The 20092-nt window shown below is 41.0% G+C and overlaps 1 protein-coding gene across 4 annotated transcripts in view; it reads right to left on the minus strand.

The window, feature by feature from the left end:
* GRB10 (growth factor receptor bound protein 10) overlaps positions 1–20092 on the minus strand; it is a 142890-nt gene that overhangs the window by 11870 nt on the left and 110928 nt on the right. For 3 of the 4 annotated variants that reach the window (XR_009818661.1, XM_061995571.1, XM_061995570.1), the window contains exons 6-11: positions 14093–14249; positions 8173–8288; positions 5320–5394; positions 2282–2419; positions 1577–1687; positions 523–621 (exon numbers count right to left, since the gene is read on the minus strand). Coding sequence is in view for 3 of the 4 variants with exons in the window: in XM_061995571.1 (XP_061851555.1) it covers positions 523–621; positions 1577–1687; positions 2282–2419; positions 5320–5394; positions 8173–8288; positions 14093–14249 (696 nt within the window). In the remaining variant the exon portion in view is untranslated. Of the gene's footprint in view, positions 1–522; positions 622–1576; positions 1688–2281; positions 2420–5319; positions 5395–8172; positions 8289–14092; positions 14250–15105; positions 15306–20092 lie in introns of those variants that run through there. The other variant, XM_061995572.1, reaches the window with a different exon arrangement.

Below are 20092 nucleotides of genomic sequence, written 5' to 3' on the forward strand. Positions count from 1 at the left end.
ATTTCCTTCAATGCTGATTTTGTTTAAAACAAAACTGTGAAGCTTCCTACCACATTACCAAGAAGCTTCATTGTTTGCTCTCAGAGATTAGTAACTTTCACACAGAGATAGGGTCTCTTATTTTTGTGACCTTTTTCAGTAAAACCTTCAGAAAACTGAAAAAATTGCAAAGGCTCTAGACAGTATTCTGTTCTAGTTAACGTAACCACTTACCATTATAAAAATATTTTCTTTAGCTTTATGTCAGCTTGCAAATACCTTAGTAAGCAATTTTTTATTCATTTACATATCATAAATTTGTCTCAAAACCTAAAATTGTATGATTCATATGTGAACGGAATTGAGCTCAGTCCTGTGCTTAAAAGCTGAAGAGGGACAGGTCTGCCTGGCATTTCGCTCTCAAGCTGTATCATTTTGGAGGTGGATGATGTTTAAGAACATAGAGGTATTTTCTCATGGACAAAATAATGAATGCAAATTAACTACAGATCTAGCTCTATTCACACAGAAGAGATTAAGTACCTTGAGGAGTCGAAAGGCAGTCATCCAGCATGTCCTGCTTTGTTCATCTTCAGCACACAACAACCTCAGTTCCTTAGTTTCATTTCTCACTCTGTTGGGCTACAAAGTATATAGTAACACTGTAAGTTTACTGCAGAGTTCAAGGCAGGTACCCTATTAATCTAAGAACTGGCCATGCTTTGAAAGAAATCACTTTCACAGCCAGGTCCAGTAAGACAAATATCAGTGCCTGCTTTGAAATATCCTGCAGTTCAGGCAGTTTATAAGAACATGGTACTCAGGCCACGACAGAACCAAGGTGTTTAGAGTTTTTGTTTCTAGAACCGTGACAAGATTTATGAGCCCAGATTTCAAGCTGGAGAACCAAAGTTTCCATAATTGAAAGTTATTGAAAGTCTGCTTTCAATAGCTCAAGATCAGTGCCACAGACCGTCTCTACTCTCTAAGGCAAACCCTTATTGTCAAGCTCTAGAACGGCTGTTGGGGAGGAGACTACTTCACTGCTGCTCCCAGCCTTACTTTTTTCTCAGAAAATTACATGAGAGCTTTGAAATACTTTTTGAACTATCTCTCAGCACAACAGTTTTCAAAATCCTCCAAGGCAGCTCTTTATTCTTATTTCCATTTTCCAAGACAATCTCCTTCTTTAAATAAATGCAAACTCCTGGTCCACAATAATGGTACCAATACATTCAACTGGAGCTTGATCCTTTGTTGCTATATAGTTTTGGTGCTCTCTTTTCCAGATAAACTTCCCTATTCAATTAAAATACTTGGAAAAAAAGATTTAATCTGTGAGGTGAACCAAGGCCATGCTCACAGGCTTCGGCACTGAGCTGATCTTGCACAGAACTTTTCAAAGCCAAAAGAGCACCAGATAAAGTGTTAGAAGTGTCACATAAGCCTGCCAAAATGAAAGACGTTAAAGATCAAGTCCTCACGACAGAACTGCTTGCAGAGTTTTACATACAAATCCCATTTAGCTGGGGACTGAGGGGACTCTGAGCTACCAACACCATCTTGAATTTGGGAAGAACTTAATCAGAAGAACTACCTTTATACAAAATCCATACTCTGCGGGTGCACTGTACAGCTTCTTGCCTGCAATCAACGAGAAGATGTTGCTGTCTTCTAGGTCAGCCAACAATTGCAAGTGTCTTGGCTCCTGAAGAAGTAATATGTTTTATCATAGGTAAGCATAAGATTTTAGAAGAGTTTGCTGCAAGTTCTGCAGTCTCTTAAGACCATCCTCCAAGAGAGGGCAGTGTAGGAACACTGTGCTCTTCCCAGGCTGCCTGGAGGGGTCGCAGCTTTGTAGAAGAAAATGATAAAATACTTCTTCAAACACATTACATTAGAACAGGCATAGTCTATTACATTGCTCCAGAGATTTTCAAGTTAGAGATAATACCATTTAAAGTATCACACTAAATTCATGAACCATGAATTTACCATGAATGAACCATGAATCACGCTTAGAAAGCGTGATTTCTCATGCTGTTAGCACGACCTGAGTAACCACAATTCTGTTGCCTGGCTAGTTTGATTTTCCTATATAACAATGCTATATAGCTATTTTCATGCATCAAGAGCCCAAGGCTTGATTGCCATTTGAGCATGGCTTGCTTATCCTTTTCTGTGTGATAAAAAAAAGGGAACACTCTGTGCAGATATTTAAAAACCAGCAAAAAAATACATACTGTAAAAGCAGAAAATTCTTTCACATGCTAGTACTGTGCAACTTCTTTTTTAATCTTACCTTTGAAGTTCCCTTTGTAGAACAATAAAGTCCTGATCTCCTCAAACACACATACAATTTCTTCCACGATTTCCTACCTAGCTCTTTCACATGCAAGAAACCTTGAATTTCAGGGCAGCTACTGGAGTTTAAAAAGTTCTGTTGGGAGATAAAAATGTAAATGAGGATTATGTCCTATAGATGGATCATAAAATTGTCACTGTATTTGCAGAACAAGAAACAAATGGCAAATCACTTTGTTGACTCTGGGCACAGTCTCACATTATGCTGAAACTGACCTAGATTTTTAAACCTGTTTACAAACGAAAGGGATATTCCTGCTCCTCCCGTTAATGTCTATCTAGCTAGCTCCTCCTGGCATCGACATTTTCCTCTTCTCTTTTTCAATACTTACATCTTCAAAAGGCTAATCATTTCTCTGTATCCCTACTTTTCTTACACTTGTCCTGAAGGGACACAAAGTAAGCTTATTAATTCTTAAAATAATACTTTGTCACAACAGTTCTGGCAACTAGTCTAATTTGGAGACATTGGCCAAAATCTGCAACTTTATCATTAAGTCTTAGAATGAGAAAAGCCTATTTGAGGATCTTCTACATTAAAGTCTTACATAGCACATGCACCTGTCCCAGGAAAAGAGGTATGACAGACAATAGAATCTTTAACTCAAAATGAAACATAGAGCAGTCGAAGAAGTGACAGCAATTATATTAGACTTTAAGTTCCAGAAATATTTAACTTATTGACATAATTAGTGGGATCACATGGAATCATCTGATTTGCAGTCAGAAGAAGGAAGTATTAACTATGGTTAACAAATTGATGGGTTGCTCCCTTATTACAACGGGCCAGATTTTTTAAATGACAGAGGGCTTGCTCAGTAAGTTAAATGCCAAACTAATAAATTCAACAGTAGGAAGAAAAGTGCATAATCCTGGTTGGCCTAGATGCTTCTGCAATTCTTGAAAGTTATGTTTTGCTGTTATTTGGTGGACAATGGCCATGGGAAACAAACCCAACAATTATTGTCCTGTTTCAGAACTCTTAGTTGCATTAAAACCCTTTTTTTTCTCCAGTCCTCCTTCCAAACTCATCTAAAGAACAGTCAATTTTCCTGCTATTTGTACTATGAATCTACTTCTCAATTGTGAAACAGAAAGACTGAATGGAGAATATATTCTCTTTGTCCAGTTCAATAAATCAAAAGGAAACTAATACATGGGCTTTTTTGCATATCAGAGCCAGGCTGACCGCTAGGTAAAATAGATCCTGCTCCTTTTAATGCTATCGTTAAGACCAAAAATACTAGCTCTTAACACAGTATATGACATTATGAGATGGCAGTTAATATTCTTCTCCATTTCTTGTCTAATTTAAAACAGTGCACTTGCTGAATGTTTGAGGTGGCCTCAGATTAATGACAATTAGACTGCAGGAAGTCTACCTTCAGCAAATTACACCTGTCATGGAAATGATGAAAAATGCTTGTTTGTTTTCTTAAACTAAAGGGGTATTTAAACGTCTTAAGGAAATTTTTTTTCTTAATGGTTATGATGAACCTAAGGGAATGTGTCCATCCTCTTTCCCCCACCCTCTCATTCTGTTAATCCCCGTGATTTTTGCTTCTTCAGGACTGTACCTAACTGTGCCTTCCCAGAAGGAAGCTCTTGTATCTCACAATGTTCTAAGGTACTACTTGAGTACCTTACTTTCCCCACTGCTTGAGCTACCCTAGCTTCAGAACTTCACCACCTTCAAGAACATCTTGCTCTTTCAGGGAGTCTCACTGCTCATGCTCACAAACAAACTCAATTCTCCACTGACATTGTAGGAAAAAGGGTCTGAGGTGTGAAGATCTCAGTTCCCATCAGTCTTTGGCAATTCCTGTCCACTCTAGTTTTGGTTCTTGATTGCAATCTCATTGCACGTGACTTTAATTTTTTAATTCTAGAAATTGGTTTCCCAGCTGGGAGTGGATGCTAACATTTTAAATTACTCTCGGTGAACCTGGAAGCAGTACTTAATGGATTTTGAAGTGGCTATGGGACAAAATGAGTGCACTGCTTCAAAAGTTAGGGAAAACTTGTATTTAAACAGAGTCAGTACATTTTTGCAAACATGCAAGGGGACAGCAATCAAGCTGATGTCAGTTATTTGTATGTATAATTTCTTCACATATTTACATCTTCTGCTTTATAATTTGCCCGTTATTTGTAGTACTGTCTTCCATGTATCAGTCTTACATTCTTAACGTAGCACCATCCTTGGAGGCCAACCAGCTGTGCCACTACCACAGTTTCTTCATGAGCAAACAAGCAAGAAACTGACATCAAAACTTCAGCATAAACTCAGTGCACATGTGACTGCCATGCAGATTACACAACCTTACCACCACATAGGCATAAGGTATGCACCCCTGCAATTTAACTTGCGGAGCATTAAACTGGATTACTTTGAAAATATTACATATAATTTTCTGTAACTACTGCACTTACTTCTTAGGGAATAATTTTTCTGTATAAAAAGTAGCTAGTTGGCTGAACCACAGGGAAGTTAGTTCTTACTGTTAATTCTCTCCAGGCACAAACATAGGATATAAAAAGCAAAAACAAAACCTTTCAACATCTCAAGATCTTCTAAAGTACAAATACATTTTAACACTTTCTCCTATGCTGTGATGTGCGGTATAGAAGAGTACTTCTGTTTTGCTTTTTATAAGGTGTATTTGTTTTTCTAGAAATAGATCTGCCAAGACTCTTTTAGTAACAATACTATGTGGTCAAACAAGGTACTCACAGAGTAACTTCAATATTAATGGAATAAATATGTATAACCATAGTTATGATTACTTTGTGTTTGTAACTTGCATCTCAGTGTCACTGGGTAAGATCTCAATCAGGTATTTTCAACATTAGTGTCATATGCTAACAAACTATCCCTGGTCTTTTTCTGACCAGCTATTTTCCTTTCCTTCTTTCTCAAACTCTCCTCTCTAGCACCAAAACTTTCTTTGTCCACGTGGACATAACTTACAGTACCTGCAAAAGTTGTGACTGTGGGATACTGCCATTCGCTTGCTGGCACCAGGCAACCATTTGATCTGGAAAGAAATTCTAGACACAAAAAAAGAAAAGACAATTGGAAGACACATTATATTTAAACACTTTTACATAGAACAAGTAGAATTTTCTTCCAGTCATTAATTTTTTTGAAACTATCATTCTTAAATCAATTTGGAGATCCCCTGACACAGAAAGCAATACTAAGGTTTTCAAGTGCAGTTCTTCCCTTGCTTCTGCTCACCAAAGGCCTGTGCAGACAAAACGTGCATTTTTAAAATATCTGATATGCAGCATTTTGTAAGTGCATTTTCCCATCGCTTCCTCTTCTATTGAAGGCTTTTGGGCATCTCTAACAGCCTCTACTTTCTACAGGAGGACAGGATGAATGCCTCTGCAGCTTGGGTACACAGTTACTCCTTGCTTATTGCACATTATTCTACCAAATTTCCAGGCTTCCCTCTCTACCCATAAAGGTTGTTTAACAAACTAACTCTCTGTAACTCTGCTTTCCACGCGGAGGATGCAGAACAAGAGGAATAACAAGTTTTCTCTATCTCCATCTAGCTTACTTGCTAGATGCAAACTCAATGAAAGAAGTCACAGGTGGGGATGCTGCAGGATCTCGAGCATGTACACCTTTACCTTTGATAGCTCTTGCTATCCAAAATACAGTTCTTCAGTGTTGTACCTGCTTGACCTTGAAACCTGCTTAGTCCATCAGAAAACTTCAAATGGAAGTGCCACTCACAGACCTTAATTATGAGAAAGAGCTGTGTGACTGTTGATGCTTTCATTTCATTGTTCAACAGCCCAGTTACTCTCAGGGTTTGAAATCCTGTCAAGAGAAAAGCCCTTTGCAAAGTCTGTCCCTAGATGTTTATATTTCAGGGTAACATAACAGCCCAGTGTTTTGGGTTTCTTTTTTTAAGGATAGGTCAGCATAGGTTCCATGAAATGAAATAATAAAAACTGAATAAGGACACACGTGCAATAACTAGGCTTTGTGTTGTATGCCCTGCTTCTGTGCTAGGTTTGAATAATCCCTAAGAGGACAACTAACTTCTCTCCCCTATCTCACAAACAGAGAAGTGACTATTGTTTAACACACTAACAGGTGCTTCTGCAGAGCTTTTTGATTTCAGGCATCGGGTACAATTTCTCATTTGTACCAAATCTTTGCATGACAAAGGTCAGTTAGTTTTCTGACTGTCAAATAGATGACTTCAGATTTACTCCTCCAGTTTCCCTTTTCATTTGCTGTGTTTTAAAATGCCTACAGAATTTGGTACACCGAATTTACTATACACAGCAATTAGATGAAATAATTCAAGTTTTTAAACATTATTTGAAGCATGAAGACATGCAAAAATGCCTGAAATAAAACAATGCCTGATTATAACAAGATGAATCACAACTAAACCACTTCCAGTTTAGAACATTCATTACTCTTCAGGCAATGTAACTTTCTGTTTTAGAGTATAAAGAGAAGGGCTGAAGAAGAATCACCCTTCTGCCAGGTAAGTTGCACAATGAATTACGAAAGCTAACATTTACCAGCCTCTCTTGAGTAGAAACAGTCCATAAGGCAACAACTAATGTAAAGGATAGGGAGCCTTCACATTCTTACACAAAAATAATGATTTATTCTCTGATTGCAGGAGCCTGGGACTGAATGGCAAACATTCTGGGTTTTATTCCCATGGTCTGTTATTAATTTAAGTATACCACATGAAACCGATGTACTAGCTAGTATGATATAAAAAATTCTGTACAGCACTCAGATGTTCACAGGTTATCAGATGGGAAGATCAATAGAAGTGAAAAAGTACAAACACTCCATGTACAGAAATGTATCACATAGTAAGTCAAGGCATAGCCTCTGAAACAAACGCTAGCAGATGACAAACGTACGTGCAAGCACACGTGTGAGGATGCAACAACTGTGCATTAATGAGAAAAGGGATAAATTTCTCATTGGAAGTAACTTCAGTAGTGAGCTTTCATGTGACCTCATGTATCTTTCTTCTGGCACCACAAATGCCAAACCAACCTAAAATCTGTTCTCACCTAAATCACTCTGGATTCCTTCTTCAGTTATTTAAATAGGTTGCACATTCCAGCTTGTGTTTGGACAAAATGTGAATAATGGATTAACTGTGGTGCTTGGATAAAATGTGAAAAATGAGCCCTAAATGAACATTTACACTGCAAACAGCTTAAAATGATGACATTTAAAGGATACAAATCCAGGAGTAAGTATAGCTATTACATACAATACTTCTCAAGCATGGATATACATGAGGACATGAAGAGGGCTCATTAATACAATCAGTAAAAAAAGCAGAGCACACTAGTAGAACACAGCCATAGGTAAGATGCTGTTCAACATATAAAATGATAAATAGGAAATCACTTAAATGTAAAAAGTGCTTTAGGGGTTACTTTAAAAAAAAAATGTGTAAGAAATTGAAAGGTTTTAATACTGCATGCTATACAATCAATTTGCTTCAAATAAAGTATCTCCGAAGAGTAAATTGCACTTTGATTGTTCTTCTAAACCAACCGATTGCCTGTCTAGGTCACTCTCCAACGTAACAATAGCCTTTTTGAAAAAAGTGTATTTGGTAACTTGAAAACACTTGACGTTTTTAGGCTGGGAGAAGAGTACAAGGAATTTAAACATTGGTTAAAATGTCTTTGGGAAGCATTGTTTCTTAGTTGCTTTACTTTTTATATTTTTAAATAGATGTGTAAGACGTAACAGCGCCCAGCAATGTTACTGCAATTCATCCCTCTCTGTGGTATAAGCAACTAAGTAATGAGACTCACCATGGGATTTTTGAAAAATTCATATTTTGCATAATTCTTCCTGAACAAAAATTTACTTTCACTTCCCATTGTGGACTCAACTTGAACTATGAGCTCATGATCTTCCAAACACCTCTCTGTGGAAAAAGAACATGGTATTAACACAGAGCCAGCCAGCAGAAGCAGCAAACCAAATTCCAAAGAACAGGAGTAAAACAAGTCAGTGTAAATCCATTACATTTTAAGAAGATAAAAAAACCCCTTATTATAGCTTTCAAACAATACTGCCACGAGGCACTTAAAGGAATGAGAGATAAGTATTGCGAAGCTTAATGTTACATGGCAGCGTGCTTCAAAGATTTCCTACATGTGGACTTCATAAGACATTAGAGAAAGGAAAAATCATAAGATTTTTTTTTGTGCAATAGCTTAAACAATACACATGAACCTCTTCCTTTGCTGCTGGATACATGCCGTGGAACTGGAAAGTAGGCAGATTTAAGGGCAAACAAGTTGTGGAAAGCCACAGTTAGGTCTTGAACTATCACTGAAATAGTGTCCTATTTGATCACACTCTATAAAACCAGTTCATTTCAAGGTGAACTTCAGGCCTTTATTGTAGATGCTAGACAATGGGGTTTATTATGAAAGAGGTCACAGGATCTACTTTACAGAAATACTGACAGAGACAAATGTTTTGTACACATGACAGGGCAATTTTCTGCTCTAGATTTGGTTACAAGGTAACTCCCCATAACCACCACTTCTCTGGTCAAAAGAATGCCACATCAAAGCACAAACAGATAGCTTAACAAATCCAGTTCACTGAAAGCAGTAACTCGAAAGCCCACTTGCCTTCTAAAAGTGTGCAATACTCAATGAATTCATCACCTCGCCAAATCTTCAGAAGTTTATGAGAAAATATTTTGGTATTTTTCAAAAGTCTTAATAGTCAGTAACTTCATCTTACATATAATAAGAAATTAAAAATTAAGTAAAATGATAACTTTAATAATTCTATGCAAGATGTGTGTGACATGCTGGCCATAGAACTTTGGACAGTCCTTTCCTCACTTCAAGTTCCTGCATCTTCACATTCCCACAGTTAGAGATGCCAGGCTGCTGACACCCAAGGGATGTGTTTGGGACAGAAAGCAAGCACTGGCATCTGAAAAAGCAGCAAGCTCTTGAATGACATTTTAATTATTTAACTTTGCAGATTAATGTAAATTAATTGATCGAAAAATTAACCTATCTCTCAATGATCTTACTTTTCACCTGCATTTATATTGTCAATCAGCATCAGGTCATTGACAGTTTCAGCATTTACTGTGCCTTTTTCACATCCAGCCTTGCTATAGATTGTGTTTCAATCTATACCACTCTCTATTTGAGGGCTGCTCCTTGGTGCCTTAGCTTTAACACCTCTTCTAAGGGGTAGTTCTTTGATTAATGTATGTTACCTTACTGTCTTGGTAGCAGTTAATTAAGGACATTTTGCACCACCTGAGCATTCAGCACCTAAAGCCCCACATGATCTATCGGCTTAACAGGTAAAGCTTCAGGTATTGCTGCTGATCTGTTGCTAACATCACGGTTTTAGCCAACGGGTTATGTCAAATCTCCTCCATTCTGTGATGAGGACAGTCAGCTTTTGAGAGCAGAGGGTCTTTCTGGTTTTCAAATTATGCTTCCTCTAAAACCCACTTCATTATGCTGGTATGAACCTTTACCATGGTATGAACCCTGAAACACCACATGTTCTACTACAGCCTGCCTCTGCCATCACACAAAACTGTGGTCTTTGCTTTTCTAATGCACTTAAGATTTCTCACCAAAGGGCAGGGACAAACCTCATCCTGTTCTTTCTGTCCTGAGGAAACACAGAAACATCAACATTTCTCAATTTGTTTTGTATTTTGATTGTTAATTTATGTAAATATATGGAGTGACTGTTTCTTAAGATGCTTTAGGCAACTGGCCTAGAGGTATTCTTTTACTAAATCAAGACCTTTTTGATATTCTGGGGTGATACTACTTTTATGTTTACATTTTCATTTTGATGGTGAAAGCCACCTTGAAGAAAAGGCACAGCACTTTGCAGCACCTGCACCTAACAAGGAAGCTTGTCCCAGCCAGTTTGCCTCTACTTCATACAAGCTGTACACTTGAGAAGTCCTTGGTAATCTGCACTGAGAAAAAAAATCCGACGAACTGCCACTTGACACACCATCAGCTCAACCTCAGCCCTGCTTTAAGCTTCCTACTACAAAATTAGAAGCAGAGATGTCAGTCTATTAAGTTCAATAGATCAGTCTGTCTTCAAGTGGCATTGGTGCTGAAGTGACCACAAATGTCTCCTTTGAATTTATGTGATAAGCTCAACTCAGGCTCCTCTACTCAATTCCTAGAAGGACAGGAGAGATGTTTTTATTCTCCCCCCAACAAAAGAAAATGCCCTCTATCATTATCTGAACTTCTACAGAACTGTAGAAGTGACATTAATGGGAAAAGGAGTGGGATTCCATCATGAACAACTCACAGGCATGGCCCATAATTCCCAGTTAAAGAATCACTACAAATGACAGGTGGACCCAAATCTAAAACAGTCTGCCCTGTTCCTCTATTTGACAAGCACTGTGTCTAATTCCTTCAGACTAAGGCCAATCAAAATCAATGCACAAGTAAATAAGAAAATGTATGTACAAAACTATGCAGCAATTCTTTCTTCTGATCCTTCATAGTTCAGAACCCTACTACTTTTTCGTATTAAATTGTACAGTCAATTCTGGAGCTGGAAAAATTAGGTTTGTATAGGTAGGGATTCTTTCAGTGTCCAGACACATACTATTGTGACTATCCTAGTGATTATTATTATTTCTGTTAACATCCAATATAAATGTCTCAGTCCCCATCCTAAACTGATAATAGTTAAGCATGGAGCAGCACAGAGGGAGAATAGTGCATTTTATGAACATGTTAGGTGTATTTCTGGCTGCAAATGAGACTAATTCAAATTTCACAGACTGCTTAAATCTTGACCACCAAGTGTTTTAGACACTAGTGGTACAGCGCAGCAGGAACCATTTCCACATATAAAATCTAAGCAAGTCTGATGGTAAATTGTCACACTGTTGCTTCCAGTGAGAATACAAATATTTCATGCAGTCCAATAGCTGTTTGAAGTTATTTGCAAGCACACACGTTATTTGGGATACACTTGACTATGTGTGCAGAGTAATCAGTCAGGTGAATGTTCCTTAAAAGGTGGGACATAGGAAATCACCACAATGATAACTGTGAGCCTAGCTTCAGAAATTTGCTCTTGCCCTTAGTCTGCCTAATTATAGAGAGATGAAGTGGTTCTGCAAACTGAGCTCTTTTGGAAAATAACATTAGGTATGACCAGGGGGTGGGGGGTAAAGGGCGACTGGGGGGGGGGGGGGGGGAGGGGAGGGGCGGCAGGGGGAAAAGAAAAAAAGATAGTTAACTTAAGGAAGGAACTTGCCTGTTTTGGTGGGCCTCAAGATTACCACCAACAGTAGTATAAGTCAGTAAGGACGTCTTGAGTAAGAAATTGTATCTTCTGGAAACACAGAATTCTTACTGCTCTTCAACCATATTTCCTTCCACACTGCTAAGTATCTACTTGCCATTGTTTCGTATTTATACTAACAAGCTTGTTTCTAGAGAGGAAAATAGAGAACCTCAGACACCTGACAACAACTTCACCTAAGGTGCAGACAGATTACCACCTCCATCTGACAGTCTCTGAAATACAGGGAAGAATTTAAGCTACTGAGAGGCTGGAAGTAAGTAGCTGCATAACAAAAAATTCAAACTGCAACCAAAACTGGATGGGTGCATGAAAGTTGGTATTTAAATATGTCATAGCATATACTTTGGTCCCCAAATACAAGAAGTTAGATGTTTTTGCCTCCCGTTAAATGTATTCTTTTATTCCTCCTTCTGTCTGCATCCTTTCAAATATGTGAAATCTGTATCACTACATCTTTTCTGTTGCTTTAAATACTTTTTTCCCCCCTCTGTTCACTTGGCACCCTCAAAGGCTTGGGTTGCATTCTGCACAGATCTACTACATGGCCTAAGAGAGGACAGCCCTGGAGTGGTCCCTGTGGAACAAAGTTCAGTGGCTGCTGAAGCCTCAACCTGCATACCCTGTTTCTCTGGGACAGCCAGGGCCCCGCTTTGTGCTTCAGTGTGAAACAGAGGTCCAAGGGAGGCAGGTCCCCTTGTATATAAATGCAGCCCCTGATAAGTATCTTGCTCTTTTCCCATCATTGTTAATTACCAAGTTATTTATGTGTAAACAGAAGCTTTTGATTTCCTAATCAGCCTCCTGCCCGATTCATTCAGAGATGTCACACACCAGAGTTTGACAGCACAATTAGTCACCATGGAAGCTATTGTGATGTCACAAACACTGAATTGTGGCATCATTGAATGAATCTGGCAGGAGAAGGATGTTGGTTACAAAGGAGAAGGCTTCTGTTTACACAATACCTTGGTAATCAGCAATGATGGGAAAGAGAATATAGAAAAAGAGAGCCTGGTAGTTTAATGAGCATCAATAAAACTGAAAATTTGTAAAGGCTGATAGTAGTGCCCATGTAGCACATTGAGCTACAAATATAAGGATTCTATAATTTATACCTTAATTCTTCACCTAATTCGATGTCCTCAGATCTGAAAGCATACCACAGACGTATATAGAAGAGTGTTTCACATTAATTTTTTCACATGCTTCTATGCTGGGAGAGATATCCAGTAAAACCATAAAATAATCAAGTTTTCCTAGGATCATTCACGTTTTTGAGCGCTGTTCTATAGAGCAGTGAGTTTATCTGCGTTTAGTAGTATCGGTTCAGGGCATTACATCCCCAGCAAATTGGTTTTCCTCTTTCGTTTGCTTTTTTTTTTTTATTCTTAGTAACCCCGTTGTAAGGGTTCTGAATGACATTTTTGGACATACCTCCCGCCCGCAATTAGCTACAGATAGGATTCACCATTCCAGTGCTGTTGGTGGCAACTTATGATTTGTCTTCCTCTATTTTCTAGAAAAAATTCCCCATGAAACCTATCAACTAAGACTCCAAGTGCTACATTTTCCAAAGCGCTATTGTACGCTACGTAGAATTATAGATGGACTATCTGAGCACATTATCTGTGCAGTTGTGAGCTGCACAGCAGAACCCTGCAACTAATCAATGCCACAAAATAACAGGAAAAGCAAGACTGAATAACATGAGATCCTTTCAGGTACTGTAATTAAACCAATTCACAATGGTATTTAATTCCCCACAGTTCTTCCTCTTGCTGCCTTCTTTAAACTGTAACCATGACACCTTAATTTCAATCAGGTGGAGGAGTTGCTGCCTGGAGAGCAGATGCCACTGCTAGTCCAGAAATTGCCCATGGATTTGTGAGTGGTGCCACCATTTTTTCTCTGCCTGAAGTCAAGTTCAGCTAACCCCCTCCCCCACCTCAGAATGTCTAGCTTTCATAAGCATTACTGAAGGTATGCAAAGCTGAGTCTGTTCACCCAGGTCTCCCAGCTGGTGATGAGCTGAGCTGCTTCACAGGACCCGTACTCTAAGGATCAAGCTTAATTTGCCTAAGCTGTTTATTTGCAATAGCTTCAGGCACAGCAAGGTAGCAACAGAGCGCTAGTATGAAGATCAGACAATTATTTTTCTTTTTTTTGTAATTGAAAAAACAGAGGATGGGAAACAAGAGAAGGACTTAAAATGCCTTAAAAGCTTAATACATCAAATTGTAACACACAAAATGTATGTGACTTGAGCTAATTGTACAAACAAAAGCAGTGGAAAGAAAATGTTCCAGCTGGAAGCACATTAATAAGAATTAGACATATTTTATGTTCCCAGGTAACCATGCCACCCCTTAGACCATTCCCTACCTAATCCTAGGTGAGGGTGATGCTCCACTAGAGTCCAGCTGTTATCATCCACACAATGACTTTTGTAAACGAGCAGCTGACAGAGGTCCCTGGCTGTCATGTCTGCTAGAATCTCGACCACTTTGCTTGTTCCATCTTCACTAAAGACTTTTACATCCTGCAACATAAAGGGTACACTTACAGATCAACAGCTCTGAACATAGGCAAACCACACAGCTACCATAGAAAAGCATCCTCTTGGCGTGAGGGTTCCAAGCACCTTGGCAGCCAGGACAAACGACATGGATGATTCACTTTATAACTCTTTCTCTTGATGTCCCCTTGCCCTATTTCCCCTCCCCCCTCCCCAACATCTCCCTGCACTAAACAAAGATTCATCAGGGTTAATATGACCACGTACAAAGAAAAAGCAGGAGCAGGTTTTGTACAAAGCTGCGTAAGGCAAGCAAATGTGAAACAATATCGAGAGCATACTTTGGCAACAGCAGGCGAGAGAAATTGCATCCAATCAAACATACACAATTTTCTTTGCGATCCCATCAGAGGCCTTCGAACATTTACAGAGGAGCAGGCCAAGACCCTGAAGAATAAAAATGGCTCTCCTGTTCCCCACTAACTTCTGATTGTTTCGCCTGGGGAAGTCCCACTTGCAGTTCGTCAATGGCTCAATTAGCCAACACAGTCCACGCATTTCTCTCCCTCCCCTGACTTCTCTTTTGATCCTAGCTTGAAAGTAGTTTGAAACTGAACCTGCATACACTGCATATCCTAAATATTAATGGACAGGAGAGAATAAGTCAGGAACCTTCTCCCCATCTCCTGAATTATACAGATGCTTTCCTCTTTGCATTGTTCTGCTCAACCGAGAGACACTTGCTGCAAAAATTATTTCTCCCGGCAAACATGCAGGTCTGAGATTTAAATCAACTCCACTTTTAAAGTGCTCTGCATCCTAGCAAAAGAAGGCAAACCTAACAAAAACCTGGAGGGTAATTTGATATGGAAAATCTTACCTCAACGGCACGTAAAAGGCAGCAGTCGGAAGAACAAGATGGCATTTTAAATAGAGATTGCCTCTTGAGAGAGTTTGTCCTCTGCCTCCACCGGCCCTGTGTAGCCTGCGGCTGGGCACTCGGGGTGTCAGTGGGCTGTGGTACTCTACCTGTCACGTAGCCCCTGCTATGGGGACTGTTTCTGGGGAGCGAAACAACTCTGCCAGAGCTCCACTCAAAGGGTTACACGCAATCTTTGCGGTAGTGAATCAAACCACACCGTGTAGACCAATCCTAGCCCTCCCTCCGACTGATGTAATCATTTCCCACACACTATCAGACTTCCAAATTATTCCCGCCCCCCCCCACCCCCCCCCCCAAGAAAGGGCAATTACAAAGGAAATGTGCTTTTATGACCACCGGCGGGAGTTTGAGACCCCACCGGCAGCCCCGAAGTTGAAGTGGGGGAGGGGGGTGCCGGAGCCCCGGCGGCGGCGGCGCGCATGGTGCCGGGCGCCGGCGCCGAGCCCGCCCGCATCCCGGCCCGGCAGCGCCTGATGTCATCCGCCTGCAACTTGAGCACTTGAACTTCTCCCGCCGCTTCCCCGCCGGCTGCGCTGGGCCAGGCTGGACCGGGCCGGGCCGGGCCGGGCCGTGGACCCAGCCCCGCTCTGGGCCGGGGAAGCGGCGGCAGTGCTGTACGCCCAGCGCCCGCCGCCAGATCCCCACTCCCCCCAGCTATGCACAAATGCAAAACTCGGTGAGGGAGGAGTTAAAGCCTTGTCTAGCCCCAGTGACTCAAAGCCGCGCGTGCAAGAGGAAACGGCTTCATCTGAGAGCGGGGATGAGCCAGCTCTTTCAGAAGTAGGCTCCGGAGGAACGGGAGGCGAGGAGCGGGGGAGAACCCCGGTTGCTGTAGCTGTGGGGAAGGTATGCGCGCATTACAAGGTTACAGCTACGCGCCCGCTCCTGCCCTGCCAGCGCTTAACCGAGCCAGAGGCATCCTCACACGCACAGAAATGCCGTCGGGGTGTGTGCGTGTCTGGGTGCGCCTCTGTTTTTTTGTCCTGCGGGCAAGTCTATTTCCTGTGATCAGCACCCGTGTTCCAGCCAAGCAGGGCATCGTACCCGCGCACCGCGGGGCCAGACGGCTCTGACCGCGAGTGGGGCGCAGGGACACGCGAGTGACGGCCAAGACCTCCGACGGCAACTACAGCGGTTCGCAACACGGGAGCGCGGCTCTCGCGGCCCTGCTCTGGACCTGCACGTACACTGGAAAATCCCGTCCTCAATACGACAGAAAGTCGCTCTTTTACTCGTTTTGCTTTTAGTGGGGAAGGGGGAGGGGCAGTTCCAGCTTCAGTTTTTTTGGTCCTCTACGTTTTGTCGCAACAGATTGGAAAGAAGTGACACAACCTTTCTACTTTCAGCTTCCTCTGACCACACACTCCACTTTCTGTATTGAAACTAAACTTATTTCGAATTAATTTCCTGCCTCGGGAATCAACCTGGTGACATCATCCATTCATTAATTAATCACTGCAAAGCACAACCCTGTGTGTGTTCTAACTCAGCTGTCACAGAGGAATCTGCACCAGGCACACACCTCCAAAATCGCCACTCCTGCAACACCTGGAGCACAAAACCCCCTCAGTTCCTTCCCTGTGGTTTGGCTGGGACCAGGCAACAATATAGGACAGGCTGCACCTGATGCTTTTCACTGCCAAGTCCCAGAAGAGAGGGAAAGCTGTTCTGCTGAGAATGCGTCCCAAATCTTTGCAGGTGGAAAAGAGTGAGCCAGCCCTAAGACAGCCACCACACTTCTCCCTGCTCCCAGGCATGAAAAGACTTAATGGCCACTGGAAACTGCCTTTTAGGCTCATTCATGCCTTAATATGCAGTGAAGGGGTCACTCCTCTCCCTCCTTGTCTGGAGACTGGGACAATGCCAGCTACCCTGTCATGGAACAGCAGCTCAGAGCAGGTACACAACACACAAAGGCTAATGCTCACTGTGTGATTCTGCCATTACACCACATCTCCTCCTCCCACGGATCAGGCCCTCCAGGCAGCACCCCACTATTCCCGCACTACACTGACTATGAGACAAACACTACAAAAGTGGGTATGTTCATTCCCAGGGCTGGTCTGCCATAGGAGTTTTTTAACGATGCCTTTAAAGCCCTGCGACTGGAGTGCAGTGGGTGGATGGCGTGAACACAGAAACGTACAAGTGAACTTTGCTGACTATTGATAGTGCTGTGTTTGCTATCAAGGACAGTGCAAGGCCATGTATCATCGCTGACATCATGGATATAAAAGACTGCATCAGGAAGGGATGTAATGGCCTGAGCTGAACCATGCCCTAGAGGACTGGAGAGAGGTGGAAGTGAGATGAAACCCCATGTCTCTGCAAAGGCAAGAGTGCAATGATCCCTAAGAGACTTACACAAAAGGTAAGGGGATTTTATGCCCCCCACAATGATGCAGAACATTATGTGTAACCATAAATATGGAACCGACTTGGAGACAAAGCTTCAGCTCAAACTTTCTGACAGTTTCTGTGAAGAAAGAGGCAGATAGCAATATTCCTGTGTCACAGTGGGGACTTAATTGGCCAAACCCAACTCTCACATTTCCTATGTTGTGTTTGGGTTTTTTTATTCTTTTTTTCAAGGAAGCATCTCCTACTTTACAATGTTAAGGTCTCCCTATTCAAACTTTTTCCACCAGAACACCATTTCACTTGCAAAATTTATTTGGGGCTTATTATCTACAATGGAAAACAAAGCAGAATTCATTCTGAATAAAATACTCCAATAATGAAAACACTTAGCCTGAAGACAAGTTCAGAAAGTTAGTCTGACATTTTGCCCCGCATCCCTCTGAGAAATGCAGTGAAATGCAACAGCAGACTGCCTGCAACAGTGATTTACAAAAGGCCCTAATTACGTCAGCAGCACAAGGCACCTTCTATTCAAAATTAAGGTTAAGAATGCTAAGCCAACCAGAGCACTATATTGGCTGAACATTCAGTGCTTTACAGTGCAAAGAAGCAGATAACAGACTGCACCATTGTTCTGGGAAGAATTCTTCCCTCAAGCTTTTTTTTTTTTTTTCCTTTTTTCTTCTTTGAAAGAGAGAAAGACTTAAAAATTTAAAAGAAGATTAATATTCATCCCTTCAGTGGTTTCATATAATGGGTTGCATATCTTGAGTACCCTCATGGCTATTTCATCTTCCAGCCTCAGTTCCTCAATCTCACTGCAGTATTTTGTGTGCATCATGTAATGTAAACATTGTTAGGAATAAGGACAAAAAGAAACCTTAGTCGTGTCACAGTCACATCACTACTTCTCTACTTTTCTATTTGTGGTATTTTTTTTCCCTTTTCTGCAAAAGAAAACCTGTGATTGTATACAATTATCATTCATGCTTTTAAATGACATGCTGAAAATCTTCAGCATCAAACATCCAAATTTGCATTACACAAACTGAAATGAATCACAGCGTAATTTGTACCAGCACAAACCAACATTTGTTATCTTGGATTACTATTATAAACTAGGTATAAGGAGAGAGTAACCGTTATCAGAAGGCCCTCTGACTGAAGCCTAATAGATAAAAGGTTTCGGTACACTAGTTCTTCAAGAGTCCCTTTCAAAGAGATCAGAGACATCACAGAAAACCATTACAATACATTGAAAAGTCATTACCAAGAGCTGCACAAACTGCAAATCTCTCCAGCGAGTTTTGACTTTCATCCCCCAGTTTCACTCAGCAAGATTGTTCAGACATGAGAACCAAACCATCAATGAGGTAAACAGAAAGAAAAATGAATTGAAATGCAGGTACCTCATGCAAGCAGAAGGAGTGATTCATTGCAGAAAGCACCTGTGTACCAGGCAGATACTTCACTGGAGCCCTGTTTTAATGAGATCATTTTTTTCTGAAAGCCTTCTATACTCAAAGCTCGCTGGCTCACAAGAGCGAAGTTAGAGTCATTGGAGGAATGGAGAAGCTTTCAGTTAGGATCAGTCAGCTCAAAGCTGCTGAAGCCTCAAACTCTGCATGCAGCTTACCCTTGAACTGCTGTTTGCCTAGTTGAAGAGGTAACAAAAAAAGGAAGGATTTGCTTCCTGAAGTTGCAACCCTTTGATAAAGAAAAGCCTCTAAGCATGCTCTGTGCACACCTGACAGACAAGCAACTCCATCAACCACATCTACACTCTGGAGCACCAGCTGCTTCCCCCTTACTTGCCCAGCAGCGTTTAGGCAGCATTGTAGGACATGGGAATTTCAAGTGCTGCAATGAAATAAATATATAGGTCAACCCTATGGCTCCTCTGTTGTACAGCTAATGCAGGAAAAAAGCCCTTCAAACAAATGGCAGCAGAACAGCAATACATTGCAGAGAGATCAACCTCTATACAAGACATCTGACAGTATTTCCTTATAAAAGAAAAGCAGTGATGAAATAACTCACAGTTGGTTTCCCCCCCCCCCCCCCCCCTACATTTAAACATAAAGCCCTAGGAAATGCTGAGGTTAAGGTTCTCATAGCAACATTAACTCTCTCCTCTGGCATATACTATATTTAGGTACACCAGAAAGCCAAAGAACAACAAAGGAGAACAATTGTTGTAAGATCAAGATCTTAGTTTTTGACTCTCCTATTCAGAACAGAAAAAAAAAAAAAAAAAAAGAGGACTTGTTAGTTATGTTCCAAAACCTTGATTCTGTCCCTCTTTGCTGGGCTATTGAATTCTAAACTCATTTCCAAGAGTCAGAGGAAAAACTTGAAGGGGAATCACAGTCTATGTTCAGTGCTCATCAAACACCAACACTGAAGAGAGAAACTCTGAAGATTGTACCAGCAAGACAGGCTTTGGGAATCCCAGGGGTGTGGGCAAAGAAGGGCAGGGCAGGATGAGCACCAGGCTCATGCCAGCATCTATATTTGGAGGATTTGTGCTCTTCAATTCATCTTCAACGCCCATGTCCACGTT

The sequence above is a fragment of the Colius striatus genome, chromosome 4 (genome assembly GCF_028858725.1).
Source record: "Colius striatus isolate bColStr4 chromosome 4, bColStr4.1.hap1, whole genome shotgun sequence".
Classification (NCBI taxonomy): Eukaryota; Metazoa; Chordata; class Aves; order Coliiformes; family Coliidae; genus Colius; species Colius striatus.